This window comes from Physeter macrocephalus, chromosome 9 (genome assembly GCF_002837175.3).
Source record: "Physeter macrocephalus isolate SW-GA chromosome 9, ASM283717v5, whole genome shotgun sequence".
NCBI lineage: Eukaryota > Metazoa > Chordata > Mammalia > Artiodactyla > Physeteridae > Physeter > Physeter macrocephalus.
The window spans coordinates 35,971,466-35,996,108 of record NC_041222.1 but is presented as its reverse complement, the minus strand read 5'-3'; the positions used below and the strand labels follow the sequence as shown (position 1 = coordinate 35,996,108).

The 24,643-nt window shown below is 41.5% G+C and overlaps 1 protein-coding gene across 2 annotated transcripts in view; it reads left to right on the top strand.

The window, feature by feature from the left end:
* The window catches only part of PCSK5 (proprotein convertase subtilisin/kexin type 5), a 470,026-nt gene that overhangs the window by 410,476 nt on the left and 34,907 nt on the right, over window positions 1-24,643 (top strand). The window contains exons 25-28 of one of the 2 annotated variants that reach the window (XM_055087125.1): window positions 13,058-13,100; window positions 17,187-17,323; window positions 18,160-18,360; window positions 22,516-22,596. In XM_055087125.1, the coding sequence (XP_054943100.1) occupies window positions 13,058-13,100; window positions 17,187-17,323; window positions 18,160-18,360; window positions 22,516-22,596 (462 nt within the window). The remainder of the gene's footprint in view (window positions 1-13,057; window positions 13,101-17,186; window positions 17,324-18,159; window positions 18,361-22,515; window positions 22,597-24,643) is intronic. The other variant, XM_007130098.4, reaches the window with a different exon arrangement.

The following is a 24,643-nucleotide window of genomic DNA, read 5'->3' as shown; positions in this document are numbered from 1 at the left end:
TTTTTTTTTTTAAGACCCTATCACACAGAATGCTTCTTAGATTTTTTTTTTTCCCCCAGATAACAGGACTTGTTTACACAAGCTCTAGTTTGCTTACACAGGTGAGCAATTTGGGCAAAAAGTAGTGACCAGAAAATATGTCTGTTAGAGAATAAATTTTGTTTTTCAGCAGTTTGTTTCTGTTTAGGCAGCAAAGGGAGATCAACGTATGTTGTCTTGGTTTTCCCTTTTTTCTAACTATGTATTTAGCTGGAGAGTTTCCCTGGATGCTGAGGTTGTGAAATGCACCTCAGCAGAGTCAGGAAATGAAAGGAAAGGATTTTCAAAATCCTAAAGCATAGGATTTTGGTGGGACTGCAAGCCCAGTCCGCCTGCCTCCTCCAGCTTGGCTCCTGCAGCCCCAGACACTTACTTCAGAATCCAAAGGATCGGGCTTCCCTGGTGGGGAATTCTCAGAGGAGGTTTGCTGTTGATATTTTAATCTATCCAAGGCTAAGACCAGGATGATTTTTTTTCTGTGCTCTAGAACCCGTGAGCCACAACTACTGAGCCCACGAGCCACAACTACTGAAGCCCATGCTCCTAGAACCCACGCACCGCAACGAAGAGCAACCCCTGCTCGCCGCAACTAGAGAAAGCCTGTGCACAGCAACGAAGACCCAATGCAGCCAAAAATAAAAAATTAAATTTAAAAAAAGGATCCAAAGGATCGCTCTGTTTTGCTCCAGGCAGTTTAACTTTGGCAGAGTATCCTGACTGGAGATTCCAAGCAAAGTCTTGAAATGAAAACTGCAATGATGAAATATCCTGGGGAGCCCTTCTGTATGGGGCGGAGGGCTCTTAAATGATTTGAGTAAACTGTTGGTGCAAAGTCCAGATGAAGTGTCCCAAGGCTATGGCCTGGACAGACATTCTTTAGCTGACAATGGGATGTGGGCTTTTGCTAACTCTGGTAGAGGGATCGGTGGTCTTTTATATATATATATATATAAATTTATTTATTTTATTTATTTATGTTTGGCTACACTGGGTCTTCCTTGTTGCACGCGGACTTTCTCTAGTTGCTGCGAGCAGAGGCTACTCTTCGTTGCATTGCGTGGGCTTCTCATTGCAGTGGCTTCTCCTGCTGCGGAGCATGGGCTCTAGGCGTGCAGGCTCAGTAGTTGTGGCGCACAGGCTTAGCTGCTCCGCGGCATGTGGGATCTTCCCAGGCCAGGGAACGAACCCGTGTCCCCTGCACTGGCAGGTGGATTCTTAACCACTGCGCCACCAGAGAAGTCAGGGATCAGTGGTCTTAAATAGCATAGTAAGCCTGCATAGTATGGTCTTTTAGAATGAGTGTGGGAATATTTTTAAGCAAGGATGTGTAATCTTAAAGAGAGGTGGAGTGGAGGAAATAGAAAAATCACTTGGAATTCACAGGAACAGAAGTTTCCAAATCTGCATTTGTTCTCTATGATCTTGGACAAGCCTTAGGTCGCAGTTTACTCATCCTTAAAACAAGGGGCTCAGACCACCTTCAGTTCAGACAATATATCAAGCACCTTCTACATGCTGTCACCTCCTACCTGTGTCCTCAACAACCGCTACTCCTCAGTGTATGGCTCCAAATACAGTACCACTCAGCTGCTCAAGCCAAAATTCCTAGAAACCATTATTTCTCCCTCTCTCTCTGGGCTTTGTTAGGAATACCTCTCTCCACAATTCAGAAACAAGTGTGGCAGGGGTGCCATACAGAAAAAAAGATAAAAATATCAACTTGATTGTTTATAAGGCTAAAGTAGAGAATGTGTATTAGATCTACAAAATAATGAGCATCCTAACTCTCCTTCTGCCTGCATGAAATTTCCCATCTCAAGCATGCTGCGTCCCTTCTCCCAAACTCACCAATCACACAGGACAGAGCATTCCTCTTCCCCTTAAAATGAGGTAGGCGAACTAGACAGAAGGACTGGTAGCTATCTTTCCAATATTTTAAAGAGCAAGGCAGAAACACAGAGAAAAATGGTGGCCCCTAAACACTCACTATATCACTGCATTAGTGTCCCAGGGCTGCTGTAACAAAAAACCACAAGTTGAGCTGGCTTAAAACAACAGAAATGTGTATTTCTCACAGTTCTGGAAGCCAGAAGGCCAAAATCAAGGCATCAGCACAAGTGACTCACTTCTGGTGGCTCTGAGGGAGGCTCGTTCCTCACCTCCCTTGCTTCTGGTAGTTGCTAGCCATCCTTGCCTTCCTTGGCTTACACCTTCATGACTCTAATCTCTGCCTCAGCGGCCTCATTACCATCTTCCTTCTGTGTCTGTGTGTCTGTCTTCACGTGCCTTCTTATATGGACATCAGTCATTGGATTTAGGGCCCACCCTAATCAAGTAGGACCTCATCTTAACTTCATTATTTCCAAGTAAGTTCCCATTCACAGGCACCAAGGCTTAGGACTTGAATAAATTGTTCGGGGGGACATAATTCAATCCAGTCACCCAGTCATTTCTACTTCCTAAACATTTTTCACTCTGCCCACTTCGACCCACATCCATGACTATACTTTAGTTCAGGTCACGAACACAGTTCACTTGGATACTGCAATAGTCTTCCAACTGGTCTCCCTAATTCTAGTCTTTTTCTACTCTTTCACCCTCAAAATCCAGTCTCTATACTGCAAAAATGACTTTCTAAAATTTAAACCTGGTTGTGACAACTGCCTATGAATCTAAAATGATTTCCCACGGCTCTGGGTAAAGTCTGTATCCCTGAGTGTGATGTAAAAGCTTCTTCATAATCCAGCAACTGGTCTCTTCTGTCTTCTCTCTCCTGTCTTTTCCTGATTCCTCAAGCCCTAACATCTACTCTTCACTCTACCTCAAATTCTTTGCAATCCACTTTTGTACTATTCTCGTTCTTTTATTTAAAAACTTGTATGTTTTTAAGGCGAAGGCATCTATGCTGTATTCTAACAAGATTTTGCCACTCCCTCTATGGTTTCTTCAAAGAGAATCTCATGAGCCCTTTTACTTAAGGAATTATTGCCATATATTTAACTCTTTCTACCTCCAGGCCTTTCCACACAAAAAGGTCCTTTCTTTCTCTCTCTCTCTCCCTCCTTCTCCCTACCTCCCTCAAACTCATTTTTCAGATCTCATCTAAGCTGTCACTTCCTCAAAGAACACCCCCCAACATACACCTTATTTTCTTTTTTGTAAATCATTCACAATTCCGTTAGTAACACTAATCACACAGCACTCATTACAATACGTTTTTACTTGCTGCATTGCCCCCTAGACGCTGAGCTCCATATTGTACAGGAATTAGTCATCACTGTAGCCCTAGCATATACTAGAACTCAAAATATATTTGTAGAAGGAATGAATTAATGCTGGGCATAACGCTAGGCACTAGGGTTACAAAGATAAGTAAGATATATTCCCTGACTACAGCAGCTGATTAATAATTCACAATATGCCAACTGAATAAGAGTGGCAGCATCAATATAAATTTAACTGGAAGCTCAGAAAAAAAGACTCATTCTTTTGGAAGAACTAGAGGACTCAAAAGAAACGAACAAAAATGCTTCATGCTCTTAGGACATACAAGCTGGGCCTTGAGCTTAAGTTTCCTTCTGGCTCTTATATTTTATGAGTCCAAGCCTTTCATCAAAATTTCAAAGAACTTTCTGCCACTGTTTTAGTGTCTTTCTGAAATGACTGATGCTCTTTCATCCACCAAATTTTCATATCCTCTTCTCAAAGTATTTTCTTTTTTCTTCTTTACTAAGTCTCTTTACTTTTCTTCACAGTCTAAGAGCTGTTCGTTTTCTTGGTTATTCTGCAATTTTAGTATGATGGGTCTTCTTGCAGATTAAAAACATAATTATATGTTTATGCTGTTTCTTGGGACTAATGCTTAGTATCTTTTAACAATTCTGTAAAATTCCCAGGTATTCTATTATCTTTGAATATTGTCTCTTTCCCATTCTGTTGGGTTGGCCAAAAACTTCTTTCAGGTTTTTCCATAACATCCTACGGAAAAACCTGAATGAATTTTTTGGCCAACCCAATAGTATCTCTTTTTGGAACTTTGATATATGTTAGACCTTGTTGTTTTAACCTCCATTATCTCTCATACTCTTTCCTGTTTTCTATCTTTTTGTCTCTCTGGACTGAATTTTCAGTCTTTTCTTTGTATCTATCTCTGAGTTTACTAGTTTTCTTCCTCTTATGCCTTATCTGCTTAACCTATCTATTGAGTTTTAAATTCAAATTTTTATGTCTCTATCTCTCACTTATAGAGGTTATATTTGGTTCTTTTCAAACTGTTTGGTTACTTTTCTGTGTTCAAGGTGCTCTTTTATTTCTTTAAAAATATTAAATATTTGTTATTTTTATATTGCATGTCAGATAATTTCAAGATCTGTAGTCTCTGTGGGTCTGATTCTGCTGTCTGTTATTTCTGCTGACTTTCACTCAGAGCACCTGATTTCCTTATGGTTTATGTTTTTAAACTGTGACCATTCTCCTTGAATGTGATAATATTTTGAGATCTGGGTTAAGATTACATTTCTCTAGAGAGGCTTTGCATTTGCTTCTTCCAATTGCCTACAGATACTACCTACCTGGAACTAGTTTAAATTGAGTTTGCCTTTTAAGGTGTTTTAGAACACATAGATAACATGAATTCTGATTAAAAACTCTATGTAAGATCCAGTGTGTGGTTATAAATTCTCAGAGGAGGTTTGCTGTTGATATTTTAATCTATCCAAGGCTAAGACTAGGATGATTATTCTTCTGTCCTCTTCTCCTGGCAAGTTTATTTTTAATTCATCCTTACACTGAAACTGTAGTCCTTGGGTTCCCATTTCAGTCTTGTATTTTATCTGGCAACTCTAACTATAATAAGAATGCTCTGAATTTCTCCATTTAAAAAGAGAGATAAAAGCCTAATTAAGGGGGGAGAGAGGAGAATCATAACTGGGTTTCTCTCTGGCCCTAAACAAATATTTCTGCAGTGTTCTAGATTAAAGGTTTTTTCATCTATTTTACATTTTGCCACATCATGATGTCTTCTCTAATTAGCTTTGTTAATTGCTGTCCCCTTACCAGATTGCAAACTCCTTGAGAGCAAGGATTGCCTTTCTTTTCTGCATCTACTCCTTACAATACAAAAAACAGTGTATGGACTGCTTTCCGTTAAGTATGTGTTTATTGCTCCTAAGTCATTTCACTGCCGAGTTCTCCTCCTTTTCCATCCACCCAGGTGCTCAAGCCAGAGTCAGGGAATCATCCTGCCTCCCTACCTCTCACATTTTATCATCTATTCTTCTATCTTTTTAATTTCTCTCAAATCTGATTTTTTTGGCCACGCTACACAGCAAGCAGGATCTTAGTTCCCCCACCAGGGATCAAACTTATGCCCCCTGCAGTGGAAGTGCAGAGTCCTAACCACTGGACCACCAGGGAAGTCCCCAAATCTATTTTCCTTCATGACTACAGCCACAGTCTTCGTTTATCTCTAATCATTTTCCCTCTAGTATATTCCTTAAAAGGGTGTTTCTCAAATGTGTTACAGGGAATCGTGGTTCTACATGATTTAATAAAGGTAACCATGACTACAGTAAAATAAGTTATTTTCTAATACAGCTTCTCATGGCTTCCCATTACTCTTAGATTAGAATGCAAACCTCTTACCTTGGCCTAGAAGACCATATTTGATCTGATCCTGCCCTTGAACCTGGCCTCATATCCTTACTGTCTCCCTTTCTCCTTATTCCCTTTAGCCCCACTGACCTTCTTGATGTTCCCTGAACAGATCAAGCTTTCTTAGCCTCTGTCTGGAACACTCTGCCCTCAAAAGTTCACATGACTAACTTCTTGTTACCATTCCAATCTCTATTCAAATGTCAATTCTTGAAAGACTCTCTCCCAACTAGCCAATCTAACACTTCCCTTCTCCACTCTAGTCTCATCACCTCTAACCCTTTATCTGAATGTGTATACTTATTTACGTCTTCCTTCTTCATTCAATGCCTATTTCTGGAGCATCTGCTATGTGCCAGGCAATACTGTTGGTATTAAGGTACAGAAAAATAAAACAAAACACGCTGTCTTCATGGAGTCTGCATTTTAGACTTCCATGAATGTATGAACCAGCCATGTTCATACATTCATTGAAGATTTATATTTACATTCTAATAATCATCTGCTTTTTCTTTTATTATCTGTTTTCCCCCTAAAATGTAAGGTCCAGAACGAATGAATAAGTGAATGAACATACAGCTGTAGTGAGCAATCCTCATAGGAACTCAGCTGTGTATATTCAGCCATCACTTCTACCGGCTAGTTGACTTAGAGAAGAATGAAAATCCATAAACAGCTTGCCTATTATGCTATTCCATTGTTGGAATCAGGAGACTTGGTAAAGACGAAAGTCGAACAGAGAACTGAGCCTTCTTTAGCCAACATTTGTAGACAATGATTTAGATTATTTATTCATGTCTCTTCTACTACTGTGTCCCTCCAGTGTGTTGTGCCCCATTGTCAGCTGCACTATTTGCATTACTGCCAATTCAAATATTTATTCATTGTCCTTGGACACTATTGAGGACAAAATGACTGAAAACCATCAACAGTCCCCCTAACCAAATACTTTGTATCCCAGCACCATTGAACCTTCCAGAAAAATCTTCTGCTTTGGCAAAGCTGTCAGAGGGTCCATTTCATATTTGAGTGTTCCCTATTTGAAGCAATTTTAAGTGCAAAGCATGTTTGGATTATGTACTTTCTAGTGCTAGGCTTATAATTAGTTGCATTCTTTGGGCATATAAATCTCTTAACCCAGTTCATTTTCCTTGGGTAGATTGAAGAATTTCCATGACTCGCCTACAAATTTGTACAGCACTGTGCAGTAACTTAAGTACATATTTACTCTGGGATAATATGCATTATTGACAATGTGCTTAATTATCTCCCTAAACAGTTTAAGTACTGGCTGCTTGTAATGCTGTCTCTCTCCTCAAAGGGAGCAGTAGTGCATCTCAGTAGGGGGTGGACATACTGCTGATACTCCAACAAGGCTGCAGGTGCTCATAAAGGGTGGTTTAAGAATGGTTGGCCCAAATGACAGCCCTAGCCCAGTTAGGGAGTCTGAGGCAGAGCCAAGAACAACCCCATTTCCTAGTCATCTGCCTCCTTTACAGAATCCTATCAGAAAAACAATTCATATTAAAAGTGAATTTTTTAAAAGGAGTTTATACAAACATCTGCCACTGTTTTAACCACACCCCATGGAAAACGTCAGTCTTGTCCCAGTGATGTAGAATTAGGGAATGCTGAGAAGCAAAATGGAAAGATGAGAAAACAGAAGTAGGCAGGAAAGGGACAGAAAATGAAGAGCAGAACCAAAAGGCCAGCTCCCTTGGGGGAGATCTGTGGGAGGAGAGTGTTTCCAAACATGTGGCCCAAATGACCCCTAGAACTCATAACCTGAGCACTTTCTTTCTTCCCTCAATAGCATTTTTGATTCTAATTAATTCCATAACACACATTTATTAGGAAAATATGGAAACATACACAGACACATAAATGAAATAAATCACACATAACTACTATTAACACTTTAGCTTTTTCTTCTGATTTTTTATAAAGTTGTATCTATACAGATAGATAGATAGGTTACACATGTATCTAGATATGGATTATCATCCTTTTTACCCTAGCCTATCTTGAAAATGTTTTCATACCTTTAAACACTCTTGAGAAACAAAATTTTAATGGCTGTGTACTAGCCCAACTTGTACAAATGTACCAGATTTTTTTTAACCTATTCCCAATAGATGAACTTTTAGGCTGTCTTTTGCAGGGATGTAAGTGTTGGTTATTTTCATCTAGAAAGTTTGTTCTGGCAATAAATTTATGTACTAAAGCTATAGTGGGTGGTGGAAAGGTGGAGAAAGTAGAATCTAGCCCTATCACTCAAACACGTTCATTCATGTCTATATTTTCAACTTTTCCTCCACCCCAAAAGTGCTAGGTGAACAAGCTGATTAGAATTATATAGTCTGTCTGTAAATAAGGGCCAGAAGCCAAGTGCAGGGAGTCCTTATATATAAATATATGCATATGAGTGAACCCATCAGAGAGTCAATCCTTTCAATTATAACTTTAAGGAACCAAACATAAGATATATTCTTGGAAGTTTAACATATGAATTCATTAGCTCAGATGTGGCTTTTAGTTAGGTGTAGCCTGAGTCAGTGGTCTTCAAAGAGAAGTGTGCAAGACAATCCATTGGGCTGCAGAAAAATATAAAACTTGTATTCAAAATTATTTTTAGGTTATTCTCTTAAATGTTCTACTTTAGCATGCTTTTTTTTTCTTTTTTTTTTTGGCTGCGTTGGGTCTTCGTTGCTGCGCATGGGCTTTCTCTAGTTGGGGTGAGCGGGGGCTGCTCTTCATTGCGGTGCGCAGGCTTCTCATTGCGGTGGCTTCTCTTGTTGTGGAGCACGGGCTCTAGGCGTATGGGCTTCAGTAGTTGTGGCACATGGGCTCAGTAGTTGTGGCTCGAGGGCTCTAGAGAGCAGGCTCAGTAGTTGTGGAGCAAGGGCTTAGTTGCTCCGCGGCATATAGGATCTTCCTGGACCAGGGCTCGAACCCATGTCCCCTGCATTGGCAGGTGGATTCTTAACCAGTGCGCCACCAGGGAAGCCCTAGCATGCCTTTTTAATGTATGTAAAATATTCATGTAGCAGTACATATAATTTACACACACACATATATGCATTGCAGGCACCTGCTAATTTTTTTTAAAACCATATTTCAAAAAAATATGGGGATTACTGCTTTTGATTTGCGGTATTATGGAGCTCAGAGAGTTATTGGGGCTAGAAACCTATAAAGTATGGCTGGAGCATCAGTTTGGTCTAATGCTTTGCCTGAGTGTGGGAGGCACTGGAAAGGCAAGTAAAGCCCCAAGTTTGTCAAGCCTAGGGTATAGGTAATTGGGCCTGGAAAGGCGACTGAGCCAAAAAGTCGAGATCACCTGAGAAACGCAAGCCTCTAAGGTATGCTGAATTACAATGAGGTGGGTGCTGTTTTATGGCACAGATGTGGCCTAAGAGGCCAAGGTAGAAGGACCCTAATGAGTCTAGGACAGCTGAGAAGAGACTGAGGTAGGTGAGAGCTTAGGAGCCTCCCAAGACTGCAAGTTCAACATACCCATTAGTCTAGCATTCTAGGCAGTAACCTAGTAGGTCTTTGCAGTAATGGGACATGGGACAGACAGGTTTCAATAGGCAGTAGTAGAGGGAAGCCTGGCTAGCACGGGGTATGGACAAAGTCCTAGAAGCCTAAAAATGTATTTTGAGAGAAATAGCCCAAGGCAAGTTAGGAGCACCTTGACATTAACTTTTCCCCACAGTTTTACAGAGATGCAATTCTGCCTAAACAATATATCTAAACCTTGGCTAATTCTGGTGTATCTAGATATTATACGATAAAAGGCTAGTCCTGAGACCCCGAGCTTCTTCTGTCTCCCTCAAACGAAAAGAAACATACAATAAGAAACAAAACTTTAGAGAAAGCAAATTAGAGTCATTTTAGCTTGTATGTATTTTTAATTACGTGACTCAAAGTTTATGTAAACCATAAAAATAAATTTTTTTCTCTGGACATTTTTAAATGTTCAGTTCCATCTCAAGTTTAAAATATCTCTTTTCCAATATAGTTTGTAAGTAAGATGTACAGAACTCCTAATGTGGTCCTGATCCACCCCTATTCAATAGTGAAGACTATAGGTATTACTGAGAACAAAATACAATGTCAGAGAATGTAAGTTGACCACTGAAGGTGACACTGACAGCAGGAGTCAATGTCTCCATGAGGACAGTGCATTTGTGGTGAGTTCCACCCCTGCTGGTCTCCAAGGAAACAGTGGAAAGGTGACGCAGAGAATCACATAGCTCTGTCCAGACAGAGTGGACGCTGTAGTCCTACTCACCCCACCCCATAAAAATGAGACAATAAAACAAATTTTCTCAAGAAATAAAGGCTGTATCCCCATTTGACAAGGCATCTGCTCGCACATTCTCCTCAGCTGGGATGTGAGCAGCTGGAAGCCAGTGGCTGTGTCTGAAGGCTTTTTTCTAAAAGTGGAAGTCTCTCTCTCTCTGAATTCTGTCTGAACTTGCCCCATCCCTCCTCAAAATATGCTCTCTCCACTCAAAGTTTGACAAGATCAAATAACCAGAGCTATTTAAATACCCTAGTTTGGATAAAGCTTCCAAGACAGTTAACAATTCTAGCTTGTTTACACTCTTCAAACACCACCCCCTCACTCCTCACCCCAACACACACACACACACATATTACAAGTCAGGAAAATTCACCTTCCTCCTTAAGCCCTCCTTACCAACCAAATGCCAACTTGACTTAGAGTCAATTTCTAGGTTTGGAATTGTTACCTTTCCTTAATCCCATAGCAGCTGCCTCTCAGTGGTCAAGCTAAATCCATTTAGCTTGCTTATGTTTGACTTGTGGATCTTCTGCGGTAGAAAAATTTTTCTAAATAACTCTTAATGCTTTAGAACTGTTAATAATGAGAAAGACTAGTGAGCATTCATGAGCGGTTATAAGACAGAGTTCCTGTTCTATGCCTTCTTCATTTATGCAAACTGGTACCAAATTCACTGTGCAACTGGGCTGGAAAAGTCCCTGGACTGGAGATTACATTGGTATGCACATTTCTGAGGCTTGGTTCTGTTTCATATTTTCATCAGTGACCTGCTTAAGGGAGCAGAGAGCAAACTCATTAAGTTCCTAGATGGGAGGGATGGCCAGAACATTAGAGAACAGGATTAGAATTTCCCCAGCCCTTGCCAAATTAGCAAAACTGTCAAATGTGTTCATCGGGGACAGGCAGGGAACAGGAAAGCTGCCCAAATGCAAGCCAAGTAGTAGCAACTAATTTAGGAGCAGAACTGAAAAGACTATAGATGAAAGCACAGACTAGTAGCAGGAAAAAAAACTTACCCAGTATAACCACTAGCATTCACTGGGACCTTTGCACCCCCTTAAGATGGATTCAGATCCCCAATCAATGGATTGTAGAAGCATAAAGCCCTCCCCCAAGAATTCTAAGAATTCCAGTGAGTTTTCCTTCTCATGGCACCTCTAAATTCAGATTCCTGATTCCATTTAATTTCCCTGGTTTATGATTCATTTCACTGTCCTGCTCTAGTCACCCTATAGCAAACCACGTTGACCCAGACATAAAAACCATTTCCCTCCCATGAGGAAACCACGGCCTCCTGCAGAAGGGCCTGGCTATCTCCTTGGTTGTCTTGGCTCTTGTTTAATCCTTCTGATTAAACTTCTATCCCAAGTAGCTTAGCAAGATATTTTCCTAAATACAGACAGTTCTCTCCTTTAGAGGAACTCTGGGACCAGCTATTAAGATAATAACATTTACACCTGTGTTATCTAACAGAATGAACATGACAAAGTCATGAGCCAACAGTGCTTCAGCCAAGGGCTGGCACATATCTTCTGTAAAGTAAATAAATACTAGATAGTAAATACTTTCTAACTCTATTGCAACCACTCCGATGCTATAACATGAAAGCATTCATACACAATATGCAAAAAAAAGGGGCCTGACTGGATTTGGCCCCCGAGTGGGCCATAGTTTGCCAACTCCTGCAAGACTCAGCTTCAGAATCTTAGACTTTCGGGGAGCTTAGCAACCGTATTATCCAACCTGCAGAAATCAGCACCCAGAAAGTAGAGTGACGCTTACACGAGTTCACAAGACAGGTAAGCCAGGGTTAAAACTTCAAATTAGAAACAGGTAGCCCAGTTCCCAGGCCAGCCTATATCATCACTAGGCTATTTCCAGAAGGTTCTAAGGATCCCTGCTTACATGGCAGAACCTCTTCTAGAAATTCTCCACTATAACTTTGGCACATGCATTAGTCGTAGTATGTGTGAGACACAGTCTTGCAGCACCTCGACGAGGAGGACCCAAGATGAAAGTCTGACTAAAGATGCGGGTGAGGCTGACTCTACCATCAAGGGGCAGACTTCTTGAAAACCAGAGTAAAGCCTAGAATAGATTAGGAAGGAAAACTAGGCACAAAGTTCAAAGGACATAATTTTATTTAGTTTAAATAAAGTTAAAGGTGACAAATCCTCATATACCAAGAGGAATGTTTCCAAAAGGAGCAATTGTTTTCCATCTCCTTTTAGAATGAAAAGAGCAGAACTGGAGTATAGGTTAGATCACAGAAAGAACTTAATGGAGGTAACCCTGTTACTCATGAGAATTGCAGGCCAGAGGAAGTCACAGAATTGTCTTAATAATTGGATCTGGGAGTTGGCATCTTTCAGGGAGGGACAGGAGGGAGGGAAATAGACTGAGTCAGTGATTTTCAATGTCCTTTCTGTCTCATTAAGTCCCCTGAAAGCTGTAGGAAAGAGTCCTTCTCTGAGCCAACAGGGACAAATTGAATCATTGTATTTAATGAGAGCAGGACAGTTTCTTTAAGAGGGTGGTGAAGTGCAGAACACAGAGTGGATACTGTATTGGAAAAAAAAATAATTGTCCAGATTTCAAAGGAGCTTCCCAAACGACACTCCCTCACATTGGCAGGCATTTGGGGCAACTCATGAATAACCCACCACTCGTGGTTGGAAGCTTGCGGCCCCTTCCAAATGTGTGTGTGGACGTGCTTGATGCCTTTACCTAGGTAGTGGCCAGGAGTTTCTTCCTGTAGGTCATTCTTGATCAGCAATTTGAAGACCCAGTAGCTTGGGCCTATTCCTCCTTGAAAGTCAGGGCCAAGTTTTTATGAGAACTCTTATTTTACTAGCTTTGACAAAGATAAATCCTAGCATACATCCTGTTACTAATTAAAAATGCTACAATCTAATCAAATATCATTTCTAGACAGTATATTTCATGAAAGCATCCCACACGTATTTGTCTCAAGCCACAACTTTCCAGAGCTTGGTTTTTCAAATGATGAACTCTTGATGATGATGATTTTTTATTATTATAATTTTTTTCCAGACGATCCAGGAACCTGCACATCATGCGCTATGGGGTATTACATGTAAGTCTGGCGTTTTGTTTTTTTTTTTCATGGCACTAACTTTTTCTGCAGTTTAAGCATTACTGACTTAATCCTAAATCCAGTGATAAAAAGCAAAGAGGCCCTGCAGCCTGAAGCAATTCTCCCCTGTCAGGCTATTAATGAACAATTCTTGCATTTAGCAATAAGAGTGCAGTTGTTTTCTTGCCTTGAAAGGAGGTCCTCTCTTTCTTGGTCCTGGAAGTCACCCAGCCTGACACTGGTGTCTAGGAATCTTGCCATGGGTTACCAAGATTCAGACCTTGCTGTTTATGGACAGACTTTAATAATATACCTGACCCCAAGCAAGCTGTTTCCAAATGTCTGCACAGAGACCTTGTCCTTAAAGGGAGTCAGACAGTCCAGGATGAAGCCAGGTGTTTCATTAGTTCTTTTTTTTTTTTTTTTTAATTATTTTTGGCTGCGTTGGGTCTTTGTTGCTGCGCGCGGGCTTTCTCTACTTGCGGCGAGTAGGGGCTACTCTTCGTTGCGGTGCGCGGGCTTCTCATAGCAGTGGCTTCTCTTGTTGCGGAGCATGGGCTCTAAGCTCTCGGGCTCAGTAGTTGTGGCACGTGGGCTCAGTAGTTGTGGCTCACGTACTCTAGAGCGCAGGCTCAGTGGTTGTGGCGCATGGGGTTAGTTGCTCCGTGGCATGTGGGATCTTCCCGGACCAGGGCTCAAACCCGTGTCCCCTGCACTGGTAGGTGGATTCTTAACCACTGCGCCACCAGGGAAGTCCGTTTTGTTAGTTCTTAATCCTCCCATGAGTAATGAGAGACACAGACCACTAGGTTAAATGAAATACAGATAACAATCACCCCCAAAGTTCTCTGTTAAAAATCTACAAATCAAAGATGGTATGTCTCAACGTCACCTCCTCCTCCTATTCTTGTCTCTCTTCCAGGGTACGTTGGTGCCTATCTTGGAAGAAAAACTAAGAAAAGAAGGGAGACACAAGCTAGTGGGGGATCTACATTTGGGTCACCTCCACTTGGGTGGGCTGATTCCTCCTGTCACCACACATCCTTTCTCCTCCATCAGATTCCAAGGACTCAAAATGTGGTGGGAAGAGGTTAAAAGGGGTGAGGAGGATGGGAAGGAAAGGGAAACCCAACAAGCTGAAATATACATAAAGTGATCCGTTAACCTTAGCATTACTTAACCTTACGGATTTAATTCAACTTTTCCAGAATTGCCTAATATTCTCTACATTGACTATGTCTCTACATCTTCCTGATGGGATGATTTAAATTATTGTTTCATTTAAACAGGGGAGGAGGGTGGGTAAGAGGTCCCTAGACTTGATCATTGTAAGGTAGACCAGATGACATTGAATGAGCAGCTGGTCATTTGTCAGCACATTCATGGTTGGTGTGTAGCCCGCCACACGAACCCCCAGCAGACATGACAGCAGAAACGCAAGCATTTCTTGGTAAGGTCACATGGTTGGAGGGACAAAATGTTCCTCTAGGAGCCAAGGAAGGAGGACTTAGACTCAAATAAAGAAATAGTGACCATGCAGAAGCAGGTGAGGAATTCTCCTCTTTGTCTCTATTACAGCTCTGCATACCTCCAGTCTAGCTCTGCCCTGGCTGTCTTCTTCATTTTGATGCCAGAACACACCCCTTCACCTGCACCTACTGCCTCTGCCACCTGAGAGCTTCTTCCTCTGTTAAACTTTGGAGCCAACCTCTCCATTTCACCACTGCTTGCTAATAAGCATGTTTCATAAAACCCCTTGAAACACAAATATACTGAAAGAACATGCCCAATATCACTAAGGGTAAAACATTAGATATTTGTTCCCAGAAACACATCTTTATAACCCTTTAGAATATGCAGTAACTTTGAATACACATACACTAATAAAACACTGCACAATAGATGTTGTTAAGGAAGAAATGCAAAGCTTCCCTCTGATATCTTTTTGATGCTGTGAAATTCATCAGAGGGCAAAGGTCAACTTCATTCCACTCCCCTTTCAAATGAACCTCAGTGGAGGCTGAATTACAATGTTATACTGTAGAATAAGAATAACAGATGATATACGTAAAACTATATATACAGAAAAGCTAAGGCACTTCACTGTTAATATCAATAATCTGGTTACAGACATCATGGTAAGCTACTTGAACTCAACACTGAACTGTTTCAGACCTGGCAGGTGCCATGTGGCAAAAGCACACAAGTTGTTCAAACAGATCTTGGGTAAAATCCCAGTCCCACCCTTACCTATGTGACTTTGAGCACTTAACCCTGAAGCTCAGTTCCCTTATCTGGAAATTAAAGATAAGTAACAGCTAACCTATGGGGATTGTGCAGAGGTTTAAGTGAGCTAATACCTGACACATAATCAGTACTCCCTACGTAAATATCAGTATCCCCTTCCTTCTTCCTAGCCTCCTCCCTGCTGTCCCAATAAAAGGTCCTTGGAGTCCAGAGGGAGGTGGCTAATGACTTGGCTTGGAGGGCACACAACAGACCAAGAGGAAGTTTTCTCCCTTGAAACCCAAATATCTATACCTGTTAAAAATGATGCATTGGGAACTTCCCTGGTGGTCCAGTGGTTAAGACTCTATGTTCCCAATGCAGGGGGCCCAGGTTCAATCCCTGGTCAGGGAACTAGATCCCTCATGCCACAACTAAGAGCCCACATGCCTCAACTAAAGATTTCACATGCCGCAACTGAAGATCCTGCACGTGGCAATGAAGATCCCGCATGCCACAACTAAGACCCAGTGCAGCCAAATAAATAAATAAATATTTTTTAAAATGATGTGTAATCGGGGGGTGAGATAAATTAGGAGTTTGGGATTAACATATACACACACTACTATATAAAATAGGAAACAACAAAGACCTACTGTACAGCACCGGGAACTCTACTCAATATCTTATAATAACCTATAATGGAAAAGAATCTGAAAAAGCATTTATATATAAATATATATATCTCTGAATCACTTTGCTATACAGTTAAAACTAACACAACATAGTAACTTAACTAGACCTCAATTTAAAAAATGATGTATAGGGACTTCCCTGGTGGCGCAGTGGTTGAGAGTCCGCCTGCCGATGCAGAGGACACGGGTTCGTGCCCCGGTCTGGGAAGATCCCACATGCCGCGGAGCGGCTAGGCCCGTGAGCCATGGCCGCTGAGCCTGCGCATCCGGAGCCTGTGCTCCGCAACGGGAGAGGCCACGACAGTGAGAGGCCCACGTACCGCAAAAAAAAAAAAAAAAAAAAAAAAAATGATGTATAATATACGTATAAAATAAATAAGCTACAAGGATATATTGTACAGCACAGGGAATACAGCCAGTATTTTATAACTATAAATGGAACACAACCTTTAAAAATTGTGAATCACTAAGTTGTACACCCGAAACTTATATAATATTGTACATCAACTATATCTCAATAAAAAAAATTTAATGATGCATAATATTTGAAAGTTGCTAAGAGAATAGATCTTAAAATTTCCCGTCACAAGAAAAAAAATTCTGTTAACTATGTATGATAACGGATGTTACTGTGGTGATCATTTTGCAATATATACAAATATTAAATTATTATCTTGTACAACTGAAACCAATGTAATGTTGTATGTCAGTTATACTTCAAAATATTCAGGGAAAAAAAGACTATAACTTCGGGGCTTCCCTGGTGGTGCAGTAGTTGAGAATCTGCCTGCCAATGCAGGGGACACGGGTTCGAGCCCTGGTCTGGGAGGACCCCACATGCCGCAGAGCAACTGGGCCCGTGAGCCACAACTACTGAGCCTGCGCGTCTGGAGCCTGTGCTCTGCAACAAGAGAGGCAGCGATAGTGAGAGGCCCGCGCACTGCGATGAAGAGTGGCCCCCGCTCGCCGCAACTGGAGAAAGCCCTCGCACAGAAACGAAGACCCAACACAGCCAGAAATTAATTAATTAATTAATTAAATTTTTAAAAAAGACTATAACTTCAAAAGAAATGATGTGCAGACACATACAAGGAGATTAAATTATGGTGGAAAAGAGAAATATGTCAACACAGCTCATGGAAGAAACTCCATCTTCTCCCCCCAGGTTCAAACACCAGTGTTATAAAACCTGTCCTGAGAAGACCTACAGGGAAGAATCTGAATGCAAAGCATGTGATACCAACTGTGGCAACTGTGACCAGAATGAATGCTACTGGTGTGAAGAGGGCTTCTTCCTCTTGGGTAAGCTCAAAAATGGCATTGTACAAAGTGACAGCAAGGCTCCAGGGCTCCACCCAGAAATGGGAGAGCTCCTCTGATCAGTTTTAGAGTCTTCCTGTGCCTCTTGTCCAAGGAGGAATTTTAATTTGGTTTGAAAATAAACATTAGCCAGGACTACTTCTTTCTGCTTTTATTATTGAAGCATAGCTCCTATTTCAGTAATTAATCTCAAGTGTCTCTAAGCTGATGGAAAGAAGAGTGAATGGAGGGGAGGGAGAGGTGCTGAAGAGAAATGCTTTGGAATTGAAGTCACTTGGAATATTCAGAACATGACTCTTTCCTTGAGACTTCATCCGTGTTATATATTCCTTGCACTGTAAAAGTTAAATAAGATCTTTCGTCTTAGATTTTGGTCAATTCATTGACTTTGATGGAAATGAATAGTTAGGAAAGATAAATACTGTGAGCCTTCCAATTGAAGAGAATAGTCCAGGTTCTTGAATGTTTGTGGGAGAGTGGGGCAGACAGCCCACTGTGACCTTCAGAGATTCTGTATGTAGAGATCATTTTCTTTGCAGTTTTTCAAGGCCTTGAGGACATGAAAGGTTTTATTCTATGCTCCTAACCCTTTGAGCTGATAGCCAACTTAAATTTTCAGTTGAAAGAGGACTTAAAGCGTTGGATTTATTAAGACACGATTCTTGGTTGAAATAAGCAAATGCCATCATGGTTTCTTTAAAAACTAAAAAATGTTCCTCAGCCTCCCTTCGGCCTGTTTAGAACTTGGCCCTGCGTAGAGCACCAGCTTCAACCAGCCAGGGATGCACTTCATGCCTCCATTCTGTGTTCTCCCGTAGGTGGCAGTTGCGTGAGGAACTGTGGCCCTGGCTTCTATGGTGATCCAGAGATGGGAGAATGTGAGCCCTGCCACCGAGCCTGCGAAACCTGCACCGGTGTTGGCCACAACCAGTGTAGCAGCTGCGGAGAAGGGTTGCAGCTGCTGCATGGGACGTGTGTGCATCTGGCCCAGACCCAGGTGGAAGGCAGATTCTGGAATGGTATGGACCTCCCGAGAGAGATCGCAGGTGTCTAGCTGCCTCCTCTGCCTCCCCCCCACCCCCAAACCCTTGCTTTCGGGATGCCCAAGAGATGAAGGTTGCCAGTAAAAGAAAAGCCTGGAGTCCCAGAGCCTCTGTGATCCTCATTGCGGGAGAGGATAAGAGGCTATGGCTGGCATTTGGCGAGGAGGGAAAACCCAAAGGGCCACTGATGGCTGATCTGACCACTTGAGTTTCCACCTGGGTGGAAACTGGGTGGAGTAGACCGCGGAGCATGTAAAGAGCATCAGAGAGAGAAATGACTACCATTTTCTCAAAGATTTCAGAATAGCTTCCATCACATTCACTTATCTCTTTATTAAAAAAGAGATAAAAGAAAACTACCAGTGGGATAGCTTGTCCAGTTAGGCAAGGAAGAATCACTGTAAATTATGGGAACTTCAGCTGAAATGACTGATCTTTCTGGCTGGATTATTAGAACTTGCCATCATTCGAGCTTACCTTTTAAAAGTTGCCCCTCTAGTTGCAGATGCGGAGAGTGGGGGGCTTGAGAAGGGGCGGGAGGGAGGAAAAGTGTGGGAGCTCGGAATCTAACAGTAAAGGCCTGTGTGTATTCGTTCCCACCTGAGTCTTCAGAATTGGCCTCCAGACCCTGAAGCCTTGGTCACAGGCTTCCTGGCAAGGTATTACAACCTTGCAGTGACCTCTCCACGTCTGAGGTGGTTAAAACACAAAATCCTCCTCCTGCTGGAAAAATCTGACTCACATTCTATGCAGAGATGCTCATGAAAACAAGAGATGCTCTCCGTGTTGATTTTGAGGCCCGGATGTGTTTCAAAAGGTCATTTCAGTACAGAAGCAAGAGCAGATGAAAGCAGGTCTGCTTGGGGTGGTTCTTCTAAGAGCTGGAGGGAAGGATAGATCTGGGGCAAGAGAAAAGCCTCTTGCTGGGTTTCAGAGGAAGAATGTCCACAGCTGCTGTCTACTTCGACAGCGTTGCATACGTGACTTAAAGGAAGAGCAGCTCGGAGGGAGAGCATCACAGACCCAGCAGCCAAAGGCCATGGAGAACACTGGCCGATTTCAGAGACACGGCTAGGAAGAAAATCATTGACTCCAGACTGGGATATCTTCCGTGAATTAAAGCGGAACCCAAATGCTGAAAACGAGTTTGTCTGGCATTCAGGCATTTAAGAGGCGGTGCAAGCCAAGAGGAAAAGAGCCTGGTGGTGTGTTTCTAGCTCAGAACATCTGTATGTTATCTGGCGTCCAGATGATGAAAAGGTTCAGGGAGCCAAGAGTCAGAGCAGATTGATTCCCCAAATGATTACACGTCCCTTTCAACTGGACTACGCACTTCGCAAGCAGAAATCAGGTCTCGATCGCTCCCCCCTTTGTCGAAGCATCACACCTACCCCTCTGCATTTTCTACTATCAAAACGTAATGTCTTTGAAGAGAGGAAGGAATTACTCCATTTGGGGATTTAGTACTGAGGGATTCAGGAAGCAGATGAGAATGTTTCTCATGGCTGGACAAAAGCAATAGAGTCAATGACATGGCTGCACTTTCCCACATCTGTGATCTGGGAAATAAGACATGCAGACTATGAACAAGGAGAAAAACTTAACTGAGCAAGGTAAGACCAGAGCTCAGCTTCCCCAGCATAGTTTAGGTACCACTGAAATGGACAGTAAATGAGAAATGTACTCCACAAGGCCCTGAGAGTATTTGAGCCAATGCCTACATTTTTCTCCTGACTTCGTTTCCTTAAAAAACAGGGTTGAGGTTGTAATAGGAGAGCAGAGGGTTCCAGAGAACAAGCGCTAATTAACCGCACCTTTAAGATGATGGAAAGCAGACTGCAGTCATCCTGGGTCAACTCAGAGGGAGCCCAGACAAATCAGAGTGTTTATGAGAGAATGGAGCTACCTAGGTGGTACCAGTGAAGTGTTGTGTTGTTTTAAACACAGATTCAGATCCAGGTAGGACACAGCAGATGGGACCAACTTTAGCTCATTTCTTCACCCACACCACTGCCAGTGGAAACAATAAGCTCATGCTTGCATCTGAAGACTATGACCACCCCCACTCTCTATGTCAGCATGTGTTGGGGAAATGCCCTTGAAATAAAAATCCAACTAGAGTCCACTGAACTCCTCTTTTAATAAGGTGGCTACTCATGATGAGAGTGGGGAGAATGACAGGTCATCGCCCTTTGCAATTACCAGCTGAGCCTGGGAACGCCTCCTATCCTGGTCCAAGGATGGAGATTTTCCTACGCCTCAGACCATAGCTGGGATTCCCTGTCCCAGTCACTAACTAATATATTGTGAAATTACTAAGGCCAATGTCCCTGCGTGGCAATAATAGAACCAATGTGAAACAGGCTGCTGCCAATGGCATCAGCAGTGACTCAGGCATCATGCAGAGCCACGCTTGGTGAAAATGTTCAGGGGGGGCAGGCCACGGGCTTTGAAAGAAGATGATGGCTTCAGCTGGTGTCCTGAAACCATTGTTGGGAATGGAAACAGTGTACCCTATTACTGTTAAATCATTTGGGTTTTCTTAAGTGGTTTTCTCCCTGGTAGTGCTGGAAAGTCTTTGGAATAATTCCTGCACATTTCCCCTACCCACCTATTTCCCTCATTAAAACCATGTTGGTAGCAGGCTCTAATTACATATTCTGATGGGTAGTCTAATCTACAAAGCACAGACATGGTAAGTTAACTTTTATCTTTGACCACATCCTAACAATTTATCACTAGCCTGTCTTTTGATCTTAATTCCTATGCTCTGAGAAAGACTGAAATCCCAGAGTCAGTTACAAACACTGGAAGCCACTCATGTGTGAAAAAAATTCTCAACAGTGGGGAGATATGTTGCTTCATAGTAACTGAACTTTAGAGAATTTTAAAGAAACCATGAGAATCTGGTTTTTTAGAAGGACTTTGTAGATGTGTACAGTTGCCTCACTTAACTTACAAATGAGAACATGATTTTTACTTAACCAATCACAACTCAGAGTGCAGAAAATACATGTTTCTGGGTAGCTAAGTAAACTTTTGGCCTAGTGATATGAAGGAGTCACATGTATCTCCTTACACTGAGTATTAAACATTCAGGAATTTTATGAGTGGACCATTAAACCACTGCAACTTAAAATCAGCTATGGTGGGAATATTTACACCACAGAAATTGGTAAACAGGATGACTCAAGTTTTTGTTGTTTTATGTTCCAAAGAGCCATTTCACCAGTACATCACTGCTTTGACCTCTACCAAACTATTTTAAATCAAAGTGAATTACTAAAACATCTCTCTAGTGAACGTAGGCTTTAGAATTTGGCATACCTGAATTCAAATCGTGGCTCTGTTCTTTACTACCTCCATAACCTTGAGCAAGATATTCATCCTCTCCGAGCCTCAGTTTCCTCACCTATAAAATGAGAACATGAAACTGCCTCATACAAGGTCCTTTTGAGAATTGAATGAAAGAATACATATAAAGCCCCCAGCACATATGATGCAATAAAAGTTAATCTATTCTCTAACCCTTTAACCTAATCCAGTTTTAACCCATGAAACACTAGTTCACTTTCAAAACTGCCTCCTTGAGCTCATGAAATAAAGCAATTTGGGGGCCTAAAGAGTAATACAGGTCTGGGAAAAATAGTCCCAGAAAGAAGGGCAAATGATGGTCAGTTGGGAGGCCTAATAGCCAAGTTGAGTCCTGACTTAACCAAGAATGTGTACAAAGATGATAATAGCAGTTTTACTTATAATAAAAAAAAAGGAGAGAGCAATTTAAAAATGTAACAAGAGAAAAAAATTAAGTAAATTATGGTTCATGCAAATACACAAATCATTAAAAATGTTTACAAAGAATTTTCATGGCAAGAGAAAATGCCTATAAGATGTATAATATTAAATGAAAAATGTAGGGTTGGTACTATATATGTAGAAGATGTAAATGATTCCATATATATGCACATATGTAATTATACTCACACATTCAATATAAAGATGGGAAATCTATATGCCAAAGTATACACAGTAGACATTTCTGGGTGGTAAGATTATGGGCAAACTTTATGTTCTTCTTTATCTTGTTTGCATTAAAAAAATAAAACACTTTATTTTTTTTAATAATAAAAGAACCTGTGCCCACTGCAAGCCCATCTCTGGTGAAGAGCCCGCTGCAGGAGCGACGAAGGTGGAAGTTTCAAATCAAAAGAGGTAACAGGGAAATAGGGAGGAGAAGACGATCAAGTATCAGGAGAGTCTCTGTGATGTAGAAACCAACCCAAGAAGCCAGGCGGTGAGGAACAAGCAGGGATGCAGAAGTCGTGAGAAACACAGAGAGAGGAGGAAAACACAACACAAATATAAGTGGGCGCCCCAAAGGGAAAGACTGGGAGGAATTTCATCAGTGGAGACTTCTAGAACATACAAGGACATTCCTGAGGTGCTAAGTGGTTATGCTTGGGAGAGGCTATCAAGAAAAGCCTCTGTCCTTGCAAATCTTTAAGAAAAGCACCATTTGCCTTCCCAGTCACTGCAGCCTTGTTTGAAATAGCAAAGATTGGAAAAAACTAAACGGCTACCAATAAGAGTAGAAAAATGAAGCATGACACATCCACACAATGGAACACTATGGAGCCATCAAAAAGAATGAGGAGGTTCTTTATGTACTGATAAAGAATGGTCTCCAGAATACTGAGTTACAAAAAAAAAAAAAGGCAACATGATAAACATTGTGAACAGATAAAGTTTGTAAAAAAAAGGTTGGAGGGGGATGGGGAGAGAGGAGAGAGACTTCACGGTATGTGCCTTTTCTGCATTTTGAACCATGTGAGTATTGCTTATTTGATTTTTAAAAATTTAAATAAGAAGTACCCCTGTTTTATAGGATTGAGTTATAGTCATTTTTGAAGGATGGACACTACATTTTCTTGGTCAAGGTGATTTTTTTTTTTGAGGTGGGGGAGGTCTTGTTCAGTCTAGAATTTCTGGAGTAGCAAAAAGAGAAACTATGATCAAGGTCAAATTTTACTTGTTGACATTAAGTCTAATCTTTCATGAGAGAAGAGCTCTGGCTGGAGATGACTTTATCCATTTGTCGAAGCCTGATTGCTAACTGCGCGTGCAGAGTACCCTCTAGTGGAGGAATGAGGACATTACAGAATTTTATACCAAGTATATTGGAGTAAAATATCAAACTGCCAGAATGTGAGATATGTATGTGTAAATATATACGTTATATATTTTTAAATATGATAAAATTAATGAAAATTTTTATCTTTTTAAATATAACATTTTAGCATAAAAATGATAAAAGTCAAAAGAAAATCAACCCATGGCCTTGATATATAATAACGATTTTCAAGGCGCTCAAGAGCCAATGGATATTATTTTGTTATTATTCTTTGAATAACTGCTCTCAGAAAGTAAGCATCTTTTTTTCCCCAGCTTAAATGAGATGTAACTGACATACAATATTGTGTAGGTTTACCGTGTATAACATGATGATTTGATATATGTGTATACTGCAAAGTGATTACCACAATAAGGTCAGTGAACACATTCATCATCATCACTTTCGTGAAAATCTTGGGACTAGCATTGCTCTGCACTGGCTAACTGAACTCTTAACAAATCCCCCAGGGAGAGTACATCAGTCAGTGGTCTACTGGAAAACCAGTACAAAATTTTCTCTCCAAACTAGGAAACAACTGCCACGCAGCATGGCAGGACGGACAGTCATTTATATCCATGTATCTATAGCTATCTACCTTCCTGCCTACCTACCTCGTTTTCTCTGTAGCAAGGCTCAGCAGTTTGTTAACCACGAGTGCCATCAGAGAAGCCGAGCAATGCCTCCTGGTGCTACTCCAAGTATGGAACGAAAGAGAATGGGAAATAAAACAGAAGCCTGAGAGACGGGGTGGAATGGTAACAAATGAGGAAATCGGGAGAGGGGAGAAAGGAAGGAGGAGGATCCACCATTTACTGAGCCACTCTGCTTATGCTTTACACGTTAACTCACTCTGGCTTCACAAGAGTCCTGTAAGGGAAGAATCATTTGCTCTCATTTTAGAGACGTGGAAATTAGGACTCTGAGAGTTTAATTACTGTATCCATGGCTACCCTACTGGAAGCGGCACAGCTGGGATCTGAAGGCAGGTGTGACTAGAGACTGACTCTTGGGAGGAGAAGGAAGGAAATGAAAGGCAAGAGAATAGGAAGGAAGGGAGGGAGGGAGGGAGGGAGGAAGGAAGGGAGG